At 35.9% G+C, this 13966-nt stretch overlaps 1 protein-coding gene across 2 annotated transcripts; it reads left to right on the top strand.

Annotated features, from left to right (window-relative positions):
* The first annotated feature begins 6074 nt into the window (after window positions 1–6074).
* On the top strand, window positions 6075–12911 carry LOC109810549 (allantoate deiminase 2). Of its 2 annotated transcripts, none has more exons than XM_083063892.1 (12): window positions 6075–6287; window positions 9626–9717; window positions 9995–10098; window positions 10170–10254; window positions 10342–10458; window positions 10729–10838; window positions 10918–11023; window positions 11125–11211; window positions 11732–11974; window positions 12089–12214; window positions 12304–12465; window positions 12551–12911. In XM_083063892.1, exons 3-12 carry the CDS (start codon window positions 10046–10048, stop codon window positions 12668–12670), a joined length of 1209 nt encoding a protein of 402 aa, XP_082920018.1. In that variant the 5' UTR covers window positions 6075–6287; window positions 9626–9717; window positions 9995–10045; the 3' UTR covers window positions 12671–12911. The 2 variants fall into 2 exon arrangements, with proteins under 2 accessions (XP_082920018.1, XP_082920017.1); XM_083063891.1 differs by lacking the exon at window positions 6075–6287 and adding an exon at window positions 6568–6834.
* Window positions 12912–13966: the final 1055 nt, after the last annotated feature.

Raw genomic sequence — 13966 nt, 5'->3', positions numbered from 1 at the left:
ATTTGGTCCCAATAATTTAAATCGTTCCAATTTAGGACTTCAGTTTAAATGATTTAAACGGACTTAACTGGTGGTCACGTGGATGCCAGCTGGATGCCACGTAAGTGTCACGTAGGTGATCCAAAAATACATTGGAACCAGAACGGCCCGTTCTGGTTTCAGAACGGGCCGTTCTCGTCCAGAATTTTGTCAAAAAAAAATACAAAATATAAAACATTTTAAACACTATATTTGGTAATATTGTTAATGAGGATTAATAACTTCAATTACTAAACATTTAGGCTATACAGTATATCATTAAGGATAAAACGAAACATCGTTTTTCCTTGAAGACATTGACGATGTACCCCAATAATAATAACTTATTCTTGAGGAAGTACAACCTAAATTTTTGTGGTTTAGAGTTTCCCTTCAGCGTTACCCAGATGATTTCTTTTCTTAATAATTTCTTTGAATTTTTTTAATATATGTTATGTTCTGAATTTTTATTTTCAGTTTCTGAACCATGTTTCAGTCTTTGAATTTATGATATATTATGAATTTTTATTTTCAATTTTTGAAATACATTGCAGCATTTTAGTCAAGATTTTGAACTGGATAAATTCAAATCAAAGAAATATTTTGGAAGGTCTTATCTTATTTGATTTTTTTTTTTAGTTTTATTCATAAATGAATATTAATTTATTATATTTTTTATTTATTAATATAAATAAAACAAAAAAAAATATAATAAGATAAGACCTTCCAGAACGGCCCGTTCTGGTTTCAGGTTTTTTTAGGACTTTTTGGCGTCCACGTGCGCATCCACGTGGCATCCACGTAGATGCCACGTGACCAACAGTTAACTCCGTCTAAATCATTTGGACGGAAGGACCAAATTGCACTAATTTAAATTATTGGGGACCAAATTGAAACCAAAAATTAAAGTGGGACTAAATTGAAACTATTAAATATTATAAGGGACGAAAAGAGGTTTTTAACCTTTAAAATTTCGGACAGAGTATATAGCAATCCTCAAAAAGTTTTTCAATTGATAAAAATGACTATTATTGTTGAGCACCGGGGGTTACCACACATATACACATGTCTCCACATTGGTGAGATATTGTCTACTTTGGGCCCAAGCCCTCACGAATTTGCTTTTAGATATCAACCAAAAAGCCTTTCAACCAATGGAGACAATTATGTGTATATAAACTCATGTCCATTTTCTTGTTTGAACGATGTGGGACTTTGCTTGCATCCCAATAATCTTCCCCTCAAACAAAGGACCACGATTTAACCCATCCCAACCATCATACTCATCGAGTCGGTCACCTGATTAGACCATCGACTCTGATACCACTTGTTAGGTACCAAAGGGAAAATAAAATTGCAATAGCGGAAGCGCACACACGAGAGAAACAAACTTAGAAATTAATGGTTCGACACTTCTTGCCTACATCCACGAACACACTCAACAAATTATTTTATTTCTCTACTTGCAATTTTTACAAGGATAAAATTTGCAAACCCTCTCTTGACACACAACTACTCAAGTCCCCAATACACCCAAAAACTAGTGTTGTTGTGGTAAGTAGACTCAAAACTATCACTCCTTATTTATAGTATTAGTCTACCACTTCCCTTCTTCAAACTACCCGATGTGGGACTTTGGAGGATACCCACACACTTTGAGCACAACATATCCTCCCTTCATCCAAAGTCTCACATTAATCCATCATCATTCACAAGTTTTCTAACGAAACTTGGAAACCTCTTCTCACTACTTCTCTTCCTCCCTTGGTCAAAACCTCAATTCTTTTCTGATGTGGAAGATCAGACAATGTTGCAACTACAAAGCATATTAAGAATTAACCGGGGGTTACCACACATAAACACATGTCTCCACATTGGTGAGATATTGTCCGCTTTGGATTCAAGCCCTCATGGATTTGCTTTTAGACATCACCCAAAAAGTCTCTCAACCAATGAAGATAATTATGTGTATATAAACTCATGTCCATCGTCTTGTTTGAACGATGTGGGACTTTGCTTGCATCCCAACAATTTAAAGGCATCTCAACTAATGAAGACAATTATGTGTATATAAACCCATGTCCATCTTCTTGTTTTCTTTACCCTCTCTTTAATTTCATGGAGGGCAGCATCTCGAACCTCTGGCTTCTCAGTTCTTTTCTTCTGAATAACTTCCAAGGTAGCACCAACAATTAAGGGTGTTCATGGATCGGTTTTTTGAAAAACCGATCCAAACCGAGCCGAACCGTTTTATAAAAGTGGATTAGTTAACCGATCCATTTTTTATAAAGTGGATCGGTTTGGTTTTTTTAAAATATGGATTGGTTTTTTTGAAATTGGATCGGTTCGGTGCAGTGTAGTTATCCACTTTTTTACTATATATGGATCAATTTTTTTAGAAGATAAAAATGAACCGAACCGATCCACTTTCTAAAAATAGATTGGATAATTGAACCGGTTTTATAAAGTGGTTCGGTTCGAATTTTTTTTCCAAAATAAATCAGATTTTTCAATATAGATTGAATCGGTTATGGATCGATTCGGATCAATTTAAATTTTTGGACACCCCTATCAACAATGGATCTAGAGTAAGGCTTTTTGGTAGCACGGCGCCTCTTCTTCACAGCTTCTTGGGCAATATCCTTCTTATGCTGCTTCCTATACATGGCAGTCCATGTGAGCTTAGACGGCTTCAATCTGTTGTGGAAATACCTCTTGCATTTCGAGTTGGCAAACAGGAAAACCTGAGAATCACCACGAACAAATCTGATTCCTCTGCCAGGGTAGATCTTTGCGCCACTGAAACGGCAAAGTTCGGTCTTGAGAACCATTGCTGCTGCGGCTGCTGGTCTTCAACAATTATAGTATTATTACGCATTTGAGTGGAATGTTCTCTTGTTGCACCCCTAAAGTCTTTTTATTTTCAATTTTCCTTATCTACTAAATCCTTTATTATTATAATTTGTTATAGAATAATACTTTTTTAAAAAGCTTTCATTCAAATAATTATTTTAATTTATAGAAAAAGAGATGATGCTCTATATATTTATGTGAAGATAATTAAAATCATGAATTCACCTTCTGAATCTTTGTGTAAACTGTTGAAGACACACAGTACCATATTAATTATTAAAAAATAAATAAAACTATTTAAGACACACAGTTGAGTCTGTATTTTTATTGTCTTTTATAAGCTACTACTGATTCAGACTCCTATCTTTATTGATTGTAGAACGAGACCTGTTAAACCAAAGTGGGTTGATGAACAAAGAGACGTGTACTATTTTCTGAGAAAAAGAACGAAAATAGTTAACTTTATAAAGATAAAGAAGTGCAGCACTAGGAATCAAAATCATAGGATCCCAAATTCCACCAAAATTGAAAAGAACACTTGGTGGAATCCCTGTATATACTTTGAACAGAACTTCCAAAGATGCAAATTGTGAAAATAATAATACTAATAACAAAGTAATGTGATACTTTAAATTGCAATGGCAAATAGTGGCACCCGCATTACTCCACTAGGCTACCATTCAATTACATTTGCTCTAACTAATGTTCCTTAACTATTATCTTTATGAATTTTTATTGTACTAACCAAAGCAGAGTGCCTACTCACTACTCACTCTGCATTTTTTATTTTACACCAACTTTCCTGTCTCCTAATTTATTCAGCTATTATTTTTTTAATAAGTGCATGTCACGTCTAAAATTCACATTAAAGGAGAGGTTATATATATTAGCTTCTGATTTTACGTCATGTATCCACTTCTTATGATTCTATTTCACAAAACTAAACACACTAAGATTATCTGTTGTACTCTTGAACATGTCATTTTGGATATTAACTAATTTAGACAGAATTGAATATGATTTATTACGGTGGCAAAATTTTCTTTATTTTTCAACTTTAAGATAAATTAATTTGGCTAATTTAAAAAATTATTTTAAATTTAAAATAAAATAAAATAAGGCAAATGACTATATCTTAAGAAGGCCACTCCTGCTAGGAGTGTTAATTAATTTAAATTCATTATTTGCTAGACCTATTAATTTATTTTCTCCTATCTATATTAGAAGCTTCGTCTAGGATACATCAGAAGTGGATTTTCTGCAGTGTGACTGCATGAAATCTTGATATTAAAAAGCAAATTATATATATAATTACATGTTATATATTATTAGAAAAAGAATATAACTTAAAAACGCTTGGGTTATTAGATGTCAACTGAAAGACCTATAATTACTTTTTAACTACAGGAAACAGAGGCCTTTTCCTAACAAATTTGTTATTTACATAACTACATCTTATATTATTGAACATTAATTAGTCTATGTTCTTTACATCTTACATTATTGAATATTAAAATTTTAAAACTGCAAGGTACAAAAGTTTCAAGCCCAAAGGGCGAGAATAGACATTGAAGCAGAACCAAGGGTTAAGGCAACAAAAGACAGTTTCTTCAACCGTGGGCTGGAGTTCATAAGCTTGTTGTGAAAGAAGTCAACTGCTATGAGGTCAACAAGAGCCATGTAAATTAATATTCCTGATGAAATTGAACCCAATAATCCTTCCAAGATTAAGGCATTTGGGCTACTGTCATCGTAGCCTGTAAGTGAGAATAATGCCATTCCCAAAATTATTCCCATTGGTGTTGTCACTGCGAACATGAAGCACATGTATGCAATTGTTCCGATGCTAAATCCTGCCTGTAATAATCATCATACAAAGGTACGGATTGAATTAGAATCTTCTAGCTAAAAAAAAGAAAGATTAAAACAATTGTATCCACAATAAAATCTTTCACGAATGCTAGTATCTTTTCTTTATGTAGGAGATATGAAATAGGATATCACACCTAGCTTAGCTAGTATGAAGAAAGGAAATGTAATCTAGAGCACTAAAACGAAAAATGGTTCAGATTTAATCACTCTCCAGAGATTTGATATTGAACTACATTATGTTTTAGGTTGAATACAAGTATTTTTAAATTTTTATGTTAAAAACGATGGGTTGGCGGTGGTAGTAAGTAGTTAGGTATTATGTATTTATAAGTTGTGAGTAAGATTTATTAAGTTCGATCTCTACTTGATTTGTGTGACAGTTATAGTATTGTGAGAGATTAGCTTTTGGTCTAGTGGATCAAAGATAGATAAAAAAATATATATATTATGTTGATTTACCAAGGTAATGTTTACCCCAATTTATTTTGATTTATTTTTCCTCTTTTTAAGAGACACGTTGAACCAAATAAAATTTTTAAGAAAAAGGATATTTTTTTGGGAAAAAACACACATTTTTTAATGCAGAATATTTTGATAAATAAAAAAAAGAGGCACTTCAATAAACTAGTTTTAGCAAAAGCATGTTTTTAGACTTTAACCCTCCAACACACACACCTGAGAGGTAGAAGGTAACTTGGTGTTAGTTTATTAACAATTCGACTAATAAAAAAAATGAACAATTCCCTCTGAATCAAACATGAATACTTAATTCTGTTCAGAATGGCTTTCTAAAAACTTGAAACATTGTTAGAGCATCTCCAATGGGAGTTGCTTATAAGCAACTCCCAATCATTTTAAATGGGTCCTACTATGCCATGTCACTCATAAGCAACTCATACTATACTTTTACAATTTTTGCTCTAATGGAAATTTCTTATAAGCACTCTTACTTTTTTACAACTCATACTACACTTTTTGACACCTCACACTATATTTTATGATAAATTTTTATAAAATTAATTATTATAAATAATATATAAATATAAATAATTAACAAAAACAAATTACATAATTAAAAAATTACAATAATAAAATAATATTAAAAATTACAATAATAAAATTATAATAATAAAATTACAATAATAAAAAAATTGCAACTCTTCCTCATTTTTCTTTCTCGGCTCATTTTTTTCTTCCCCGTCTCTCTTTCTCTCAAACTCTCTCTCTTTCTCTCTATTTGCTGAGCCACGCACGCGGGGGAGGGGGGTTCCGGTCGACAGCCGCGCGCAGGGGGAGGGGGTTCCGGTTGGCAGCCTCGCGCAGGGGAAGGGGGTCTGGTGGGAGCTGCTCGCACGAGGGAAGGAGGTCCAATCGGGAGCTGCGCACGGGGTGGGGTTCCGCTCGGAGCCGCGCGCGACCTGCACGCGGGGAGGGGGTTCTGGCGCGCGACCTGCACGGCGGGTCTGGTTGTGTGGAGCTGCTAGCACGTGGCGGAGGGGTCTGGTCAGACGGATCCACGCACCGGCCACACGGAAGGAGAAGAGGTGAAGGATGTTTTTCCTTGTTTTTTTGATTTTCCAAGTTTCTGTCCATATTCCACCTGGATCAGTTTTAACCAATCAAACTTCTCTTCTTCAAATTTGTCAGTGCTAAGCACCGTCCCTTTTACAAGCAACTGAGAAAAAAATTTAAGCAACAGGTTTGCCACGTAGGACCACTCCAATGGGAGTTTGCTATAAGCTCCGTACCTTATTCATAAGCAACGCAGTAAGCACCTCCTGTTGGAGGTGCTCTTAGTCATTTGTCATCAATGCAAGAACTTGAGGAGACAACAGAACCAATCGCCTCCATCTCCGACAACACTACATTAACATTCTCAGAACCGTAAATTCAACTCACTACCTTAAAAATCGAACTTTTTTCGAATGATCCATGTGATGCCAAAGTACTCATCATTTCCCGCAAATATTCTTAAACACCCTCTTCGAACAACTCTCCATCGCTGTTGCTCCCAAACCCTAACACTTCCCTCTCACTCTCACTTTTCCTCTTCCCACCAACCCTACCTTTCAGCTGAAATCTTCAAATCAGGTACCAAAATGGGTTCTTACAAATTGGGTGATTTATCGTTCTATTCCCTCATTGAGAATCACGCCTCTTCCCTTGATTTCGTGTCCCTTGAAGAGGTGCTTCTTCAAATGAAGCGTGAAAGGAGGGTATTTGTAGAGAAGAGTTTCATTGTCATGTTCAAAGCTTATGGGAAGGCCCATTTGCCTGAGAAAGATGTGGACTTGTTCCACAGAATGGGGGGTGAGTTTCAGTGTAGACAAACTGTGAAGTCCTTTAATTCGGTTCTCAATGTGATTATTCAAGAGGGTCTTTTCAATCGTGGATTGGAGTTTTACTCGCATGTTGTTGCATCCAAGAGTTTGAACATACATCCAAATTCACTCACTTTTAACTTGGTCATCAAGGCCATGTGTAGGCTTGGTTTGGTTGATCAAGCAATTGAGGTTTTTAGAGAGATTCCACTCAGGAATTGTGCTCCGGATAATTATACGTATTCTACATTGATGCATGGGTTGTGCAAGGATGGTAGAACTGATGAGGCGGTTTCCTTGTTGGATGAAATGCAGGTTGAAGGCACCTTTCCTAACCCAGTTGCGTTTAATGTGTTGATCAGTGCATTGTGCAAGAAGGGTGACTTGACACGCGCTGCCAAGCTTGTTGATAATATGCTTCTCAAGGGTTGTATCCCGAATGAAGTGACTTATAATGCACTTGTTCATGGTCTGTGTCTCAAGGGAAAGTTGGAGAAGGCGGTGAATCTGTTGAACCGGATGGTGTCGGATAAGTGTGTTCCTAATGATGTTACTTTTGGTACACTTATTAATGGGTTTGTTAAGCAAGGAAGAGCTTCTGATGGGGCTCGTGTGTTGGTCTCCTTGGAAGAGAGAGGTCATAGGGGAAACGAGTATGTGTACTCATCCCTTATCAGTGGCCTATGCAAGGAGGGAAAATTCAGTCATGCAATGCAGTTGTGGACGGAAATGGTTGGAAAAGGATGTGAACCAAATACTGTAGTTTATAGTGCTCTTATAGATGGTCTTTGTCGAGAAGGGAAGCTAGACGAAGCAAGGGAGTTCTTGTCTGAAATGAAGAATAAAGGTTACCTGCCCAATTCTTTCACTTACAGCTCCCTAATGAGGGGTTTTTTTGAAGCAGGTGAAAGCCATAAAGCTGTTCTTGTTTGGAAAGAGATGGCAAACAATAATTGTAACCGTAATGAGGTTTGTTACAGTATACTCATTAATGGCTTGTGCAAGGATGGGAAGCTTATGGAGGCCTTAATGGTGTGGAAGCAAATGCTGAGTAGAGGAATTAAATTAGATGTTGTGGCTTACAGTTCAATGATTCATGGCTTTTGTAGTGCTAACTTGGTAGAACAGGGCCTGAAACTTTTCAATCAGATGCTTTGTCAGGAGTCTGACTTACAACCGGATGTAATCACATATAACATACTTTTAAATGCTTTTTGTAAGCAGAATAGCATATCCCGTGCCATTGATATTCTAAATCTTATGCTAGATCAAAGTTGTGATCCTGATTTTATTACATGTGACATTTTCTTGAAAACTTTAAGAGAAAATGTGAACCCACCTCAAGATGGGAGGGAGTTTCTAGATGAGTTAGTAGTCCGGTTAGTTAAGCGACAGAGAACAGTAGGTGCTACCAAAATTGTAGAAGTGATGCTGCATAAATTTTTGATTCCAAAAGTTTCTACTTGGGCAATGGTTGTTCAACAGCTCTGCAAACCAAAAAAAATTCAAAAAACCATCAATGAATGTTGGAGCAGGCTAAGTTGCTGAGACATGTAAGATATGTTATTCAATTACAATTTCCTTGAAGTTAAGGAACTCTGGATGCAGGGTTCTTGATCAAGGTCCTCAAACTTTCCAAAGGCCAGATAATGATACGTATCAGACATGGAATTTTCATTATGAAACCTTAGAAATTAGGATAATGAGAACAACAAAAATGTTTAGAAGGATGTGTTATTTTAGGCGTGTAATGAATTGTTAAGGACTATAACTGTTTTGAGAACATGTGAACATTGATTGGATTAACTTGGGGCACTGAATATCAACATGTGCCTTGATTCATAACTTATAGTTGTCATGCTTGGTCCATGAAAACAAAATTCATTATGTTGTGAATTAGAGGATTGTTCGTTTTTAATATTCCTTTTCTGCTCTGTTATCTCTCTTTTTTGTTTTGAATGAGAATCCTGGCTAGCCATGTTATCTGTCACCAGTTCTATCCCTTTGACCCTCTCTCTGGGTGTGCCTTCTGGGCTTGTGTTGGGCCTGTGGATGAGTTGACATCTGATTCAAATGAAGATAGTGTTTGTGTTGTGTGTGGGTAGAGAGAGAGATCAGAAAATTTGTGTTTTGTGTGGTGGTTGTGTATTTTAGTACTGCTCAGAGAGTGTTGAATGGGTCAATTCATGATGACGCTTATTAGTTCACTGGATATGCTTGTTTTGACAACGTGATTAATAATAATTTAATGCTCTGACCGGGACATCTAGTTAAATTTGTGTTTGGAATGGGTAGGGTGTTCGTAGGAGGGGATACGCTACTGCTTTATGGGCCAGATTTGAAATTAAATTAGTTAGTTAAAGAGGAAGACAGTGATGATGTAAGAATCTTGCTTTTGATGGTGACAAATGGTTTTTTTTTTCTTCTTCTTAATTTGTGATGAGAAGTTGTGTGTGCTGGCTTAATTTAATGTGGAAAGAGGGGAAAAGAAAAGAAATCCCAAGTTCGCTTTGTTTGTTCTTGTTGATGGAAGTGATTAAGTACGTATTTGAAATGATTAGGTATTGAGACAGGAGATTTAGAAAAAAGAGATGATTTGTTTCCACAGATTCTGCGAGATGAGGCAGTGGCAAGGCTTTATGAGCTTGGAAAGGTACCTAATCTAAACTCAGCTTTGCTTTATTTGATCATTTTTCATTTGTATTTCTGTTCTTGACCTCAATGATCCAGATCCTTACAGGAAAATGAAGATCACTTCAATTTCTGCCAGTTTAAAAGAATAACATTGAAAGAAATATGCAACATTATGTAATCTAAATTGTTTTATTTCATCACCTACACTTACTGATTATTGTTATGACTCATCCTGTGGCTGGTGGACTATAATTGTTTGTTATTCTTGGAAGTTAATGTTGCTGTTGGATATACAGGTGAGTGATGCTAGTGGTTATTTGGAGAGGACATTCTTGAGTCCTGCATCCATGAGGGCAATTAATCTTATTCGTAAATGGATGGAGGATGCTGGTTTGAGAACGTTAGCCATCTAACTTGTTCAACTCTGAATAGTTTTTCTGAGGACTTGACTGATGCTTTTGTTCTTTCCAGGTGGGTTGACCAAATGGGAAATGTGCATGGTCGAGTTGATGGTGCTAATGCAAATGCTGAAGCCTTATTGATTGGATCTCACATGGTGAGGCATTTATTCCTGCAATTTGTTTCAACAAAATTGAATCTTTCCTTGACAATAGTGATGATCCATTTTAATGATGGATACTAGGACACTGTTGTTGATGCTGGGATGTTTGATGGATCACTAGGAATAGTCTCTGCAATATCCGCCTTGAAGGCTTTGCATGTCAATGGAAAGCTGCAAACGCTAAAGCGCCCTGTTGAGGTTAGTCAAGTAACTGATAATGTTTTCAATAAAAGAAGGAAAATGCTAACCAGTGCCTTATGGCAAGGAATCAAAAGCAGGAAGTTTTTATTGAATAGTGTATCTGTACATTCTTCCCCGTAACTTTATTGTAGTTTTTAATGAAACTTTCTACAGTGATTTATAATAGTTTTGTGCACTGAGAAAAAGATTGTCAAAAGAAGTGTACAAGGAAATGATGGAACTATGCGTCTGTTTTATTGATGTCATCTTATCTTTCTAATGATGCAGGTGATTGCATTTAGTGATGAAGAGGGTGTAAGATTTCAAACTACTTTCTTGGGCAGTGGTGCTGTAGCTGGTATTTTACCTGCTACAACATTGGAGATATCTGATAAGAGGTTTCACCTAGGAACTTTCTGGTTATATTTTTGGTAAATTTGTGTATGATCAATATATTTATCCATATAGCTCTTTCAGGGATGTAACAATAAAAGATTTTCTTATGGAAAACTCAATAGACATTACAGAGGAAAGACTTTTACAGCTCAAGTATGACCCAAAGTCTGTTTGGGGTTATGTTGAGGTATAATAAACATTTGCATTCTTCATCTATAGCGCTGTTTGCTCGATAATTTCGTCTATAAGCTCATGAAAATTTGCATGTATGTTTATTGCATGCTGCAGGTTCACATTGAGCAGGGTCCAGTGCTAGAACAAGTTGGTTTCCCACTTGGTGTGGTTAAAGGCATAGCTGGGCAGACACGATTGAAGGTATACTACAAATAAGATTTGCTGTGGTGTGTTCTACTTCTCATGGTTGCTTGGATCAGTTGTGGTTGTTCCTTTTATGTGAATTCAACAAGATATAATTGATTATCCAAACTGTCTTGCAAACAAATAAGGAAATGTCGCCAAAAGGATACGGTACCTTTCAGAGGATAAAGTAAGTAATCTTAGTCATTGATAAGAAAATCAGTAGTCGATATGATATGCACATGCATAACAAATCATGAATGTGTTGGAATATCAACCCTTGATTTTCTCATCAAGGACTAACATTACCTGTTTTATCTTTACTCATTTCAGATGAGTCAAATCTATCATCAAACTACCTTTTGTGAGTTGGTGTATTTAACTAAATTTTTCAACATCAATGTTTGTAAAAGACATTTTTAAACATAGATCTATCTACACACTCATCTTGGTCAGTTTACTTGTATTTGTTCGTATATATATGTGCTTGCCTGTGTATATGTTGGTTTGTAATTCATAAACAAGCACAACCATGCAGGTTACAGTTAGAGGGTCACAAGGTCATGCTGGAACTGTCCCAATGTCCATGCGCCAGGATCCTATGACTGCTGCTGCGGAACAAATTGTAGTCTTGGAAAAGCTCTGTAAACATCCTGAGGAATACCTCTCTTATGATGGTCATTGCACTGATTCAACAGTGAAATCACTGTCAAGCTCACTTGTGTGTACTGTTGGAGAGATATCTACATGGCCAAGTGCCAGTAATGTCATTCCAGGCCAGGCAAGCGATGAATTTCTAAAACGCTGACCCTGGAGATGTCAAAGTGGGCATTCTTCATCATTTCTAAGTTTTGGTAGTTGATTCCCGTGATGACAATATCTTGACTTGTTGTAGGTTACGTATACGGTTGATATACGAGCAATTGATGACCTCGGACGCGAAGCTGTTATCTATGATTTATCCAATCAAATCTATCAAATATGTGACAAGCGTTCAGTTTCCTGCATTATTGAACACAAGGTATGGTTGCTCTTGTTTTGGTTTCCTCAGTTGTTTTCTGAGTTTTGCTTACAGTGAATGACTTTGCGGTGTACTTGTGTTCATATCAGCATGATGCAGGTGCTGTGATGTGTGATTCTGAGTTGAGTTCACAACTCAAATCTGCAGCTTATTCTGCACTAAAGAAGATAGAGGGTGACATTCAGGATGACGTGCCAACATTAATGAGTGGAGCAGGGCATGATGCAATGGCAATATCTCACTTAACAAAGGTTAGACATCTTTGGTTTTCTTTATGCAGGTTTTGATATGTGATTTACCCTTCAGAATCTGACAATGAATGAGAATTTTGGACAGGTTGGAATGCTGTTTGTGCGTTGTCGTGGTGGCATAAGTCACTCTCCACAAGAACATGTGCTAGACAATGATGTTTGGACAGCTGGTTTAGCAACCTTATCATTTCTGGAAAACCTATGAGAAGAAGTGATAACTGTGTAAAGTAATAAATAGATGTTATAGCTTGTAATTATAGCTTAATTTATTGAGTTAATTCATGAGTTAACTCTTTCTTTAGTTGCTTGTGTCTTCTTATAGTTGTGTAATTGAATTTTTGGTTTTAGTTATCCTGATATCAGGAAACGGCCCAAAGTTGTTGTGCATGTTCTTTGCCATTGTCAGATTAAACCTTATATATGACTTATTTTATTTTTCAGTTTAATAGGTATATATTGTACGTGTAAAACTCATTTTAGGATATCATCCATGCTATGATAAAATTCATCAAACTTATCATACATGATAGTTTGTTATTGAATAACAATGTAAAATATCGGTACATGTCACCCTATATTATTTATTTCCACAAATGCTTAGCTCTCAATATTAGAATAAGAAAAATAAAAACCCAATACTTGCTGCTTTACGGATTAAAATTTTTTGCAATAATATTTTGCTATCTTTGTAATTAAAAAAGATTCTCTTTTGAATGATAATGTTGTCGATTCATTTTAGTGAGTGGGTCTTTAATTGGAAAGAGACAAGAATGGACAAACATGTATTTGATTCCTTGCTTACAGAAACAGTTTGCGTATTTTAAGACTGTTGGGACGTAGAGTTGCTGCTGCAATGCATGGTGCTTAATCTTGATAAAAAAAAAAAATTAGAAGATGACAGAGAACAGTAGGTGCTACCAAAATTGTAGAAGTGATGCTGCATAAATTTTTGCTTCCAAAAGTTTCTACTTGGGCAATGGTTGTTCAACAGCTCTGCAAACCAAAAAAAATTCAAAAAACCATCAATGAATGTTGGAGCAGGCTAAGTTGCTGAGACATGTAAGATATGTTATTCAATTACAATTTCCTTGAAGTTAATGAACTCTGGATGCAGGGTTCTTGATCAAGGTCCTCAAACTTTCCAAAGGCCAGATAATGATACGTATCAGACATGGAATTTTCATTATGAAACCTTAGAAATTAGGATAATGAGAACAACAAAAATGTTTAGAAGGATGTGTTATTTTAGGCGTGTAATGAATTGTTAAGGACTATAACTGTTTTGAGAACATGTGAACATTGATTGGATTAACTTGGGGCACTGAATATCAACATGTGCCTTGATTCATAACTTATAGTTGTCATGCTTGGTCCATGAAAACAAAATTCATTATGTTGTGAATTAGAGGATTGTTCGTTTTTAATATTCCTTTTCTGCTCTGTTATCTCTCTTTTTTGTTTTGAATGAGAATCCTGGCTAGCCATGTTATCTGTCACCAGT

Source organism: Cajanus cajan, chromosome 9 (assembly GCF_000230855.2).
Source record: "Cajanus cajan strain Asha chromosome 9, NIPB_CcT2T_4, whole genome shotgun sequence".
Classification (NCBI taxonomy): domain Eukaryota; kingdom Viridiplantae; phylum Streptophyta; class Magnoliopsida; order Fabales; family Fabaceae; genus Cajanus; species Cajanus cajan.
This window is presented reverse-complemented; position numbering and strand designations above follow the sequence as displayed.

What these genes read in the sequence shown, in the direction of transcription:
- LOC109810549 (XM_083063891.1), top strand. Translation starts at nt 6,669, where the DNA reads ATGATCCATGTGATGCCAAAGTACTCATCATTTCCCGCAAATATTCTT. An exon ending in AGCTGAAATCTTCAAATCAG is followed by an intron (nt 6,835 to 9,625) that starts GTACCAAAATGG and finishes TGAAATGATTAG; the next exon opens with GTATTGAGACAGGAGATTTA. An exon ending in GAGGATGCTGGTTTGAGAAC is followed by an intron (nt 10,099 to 10,169) that starts GTTAGCCATCTA and finishes TGTTCTTTCCAG; the next exon opens with GTGGGTTGACCAAATGGGAA.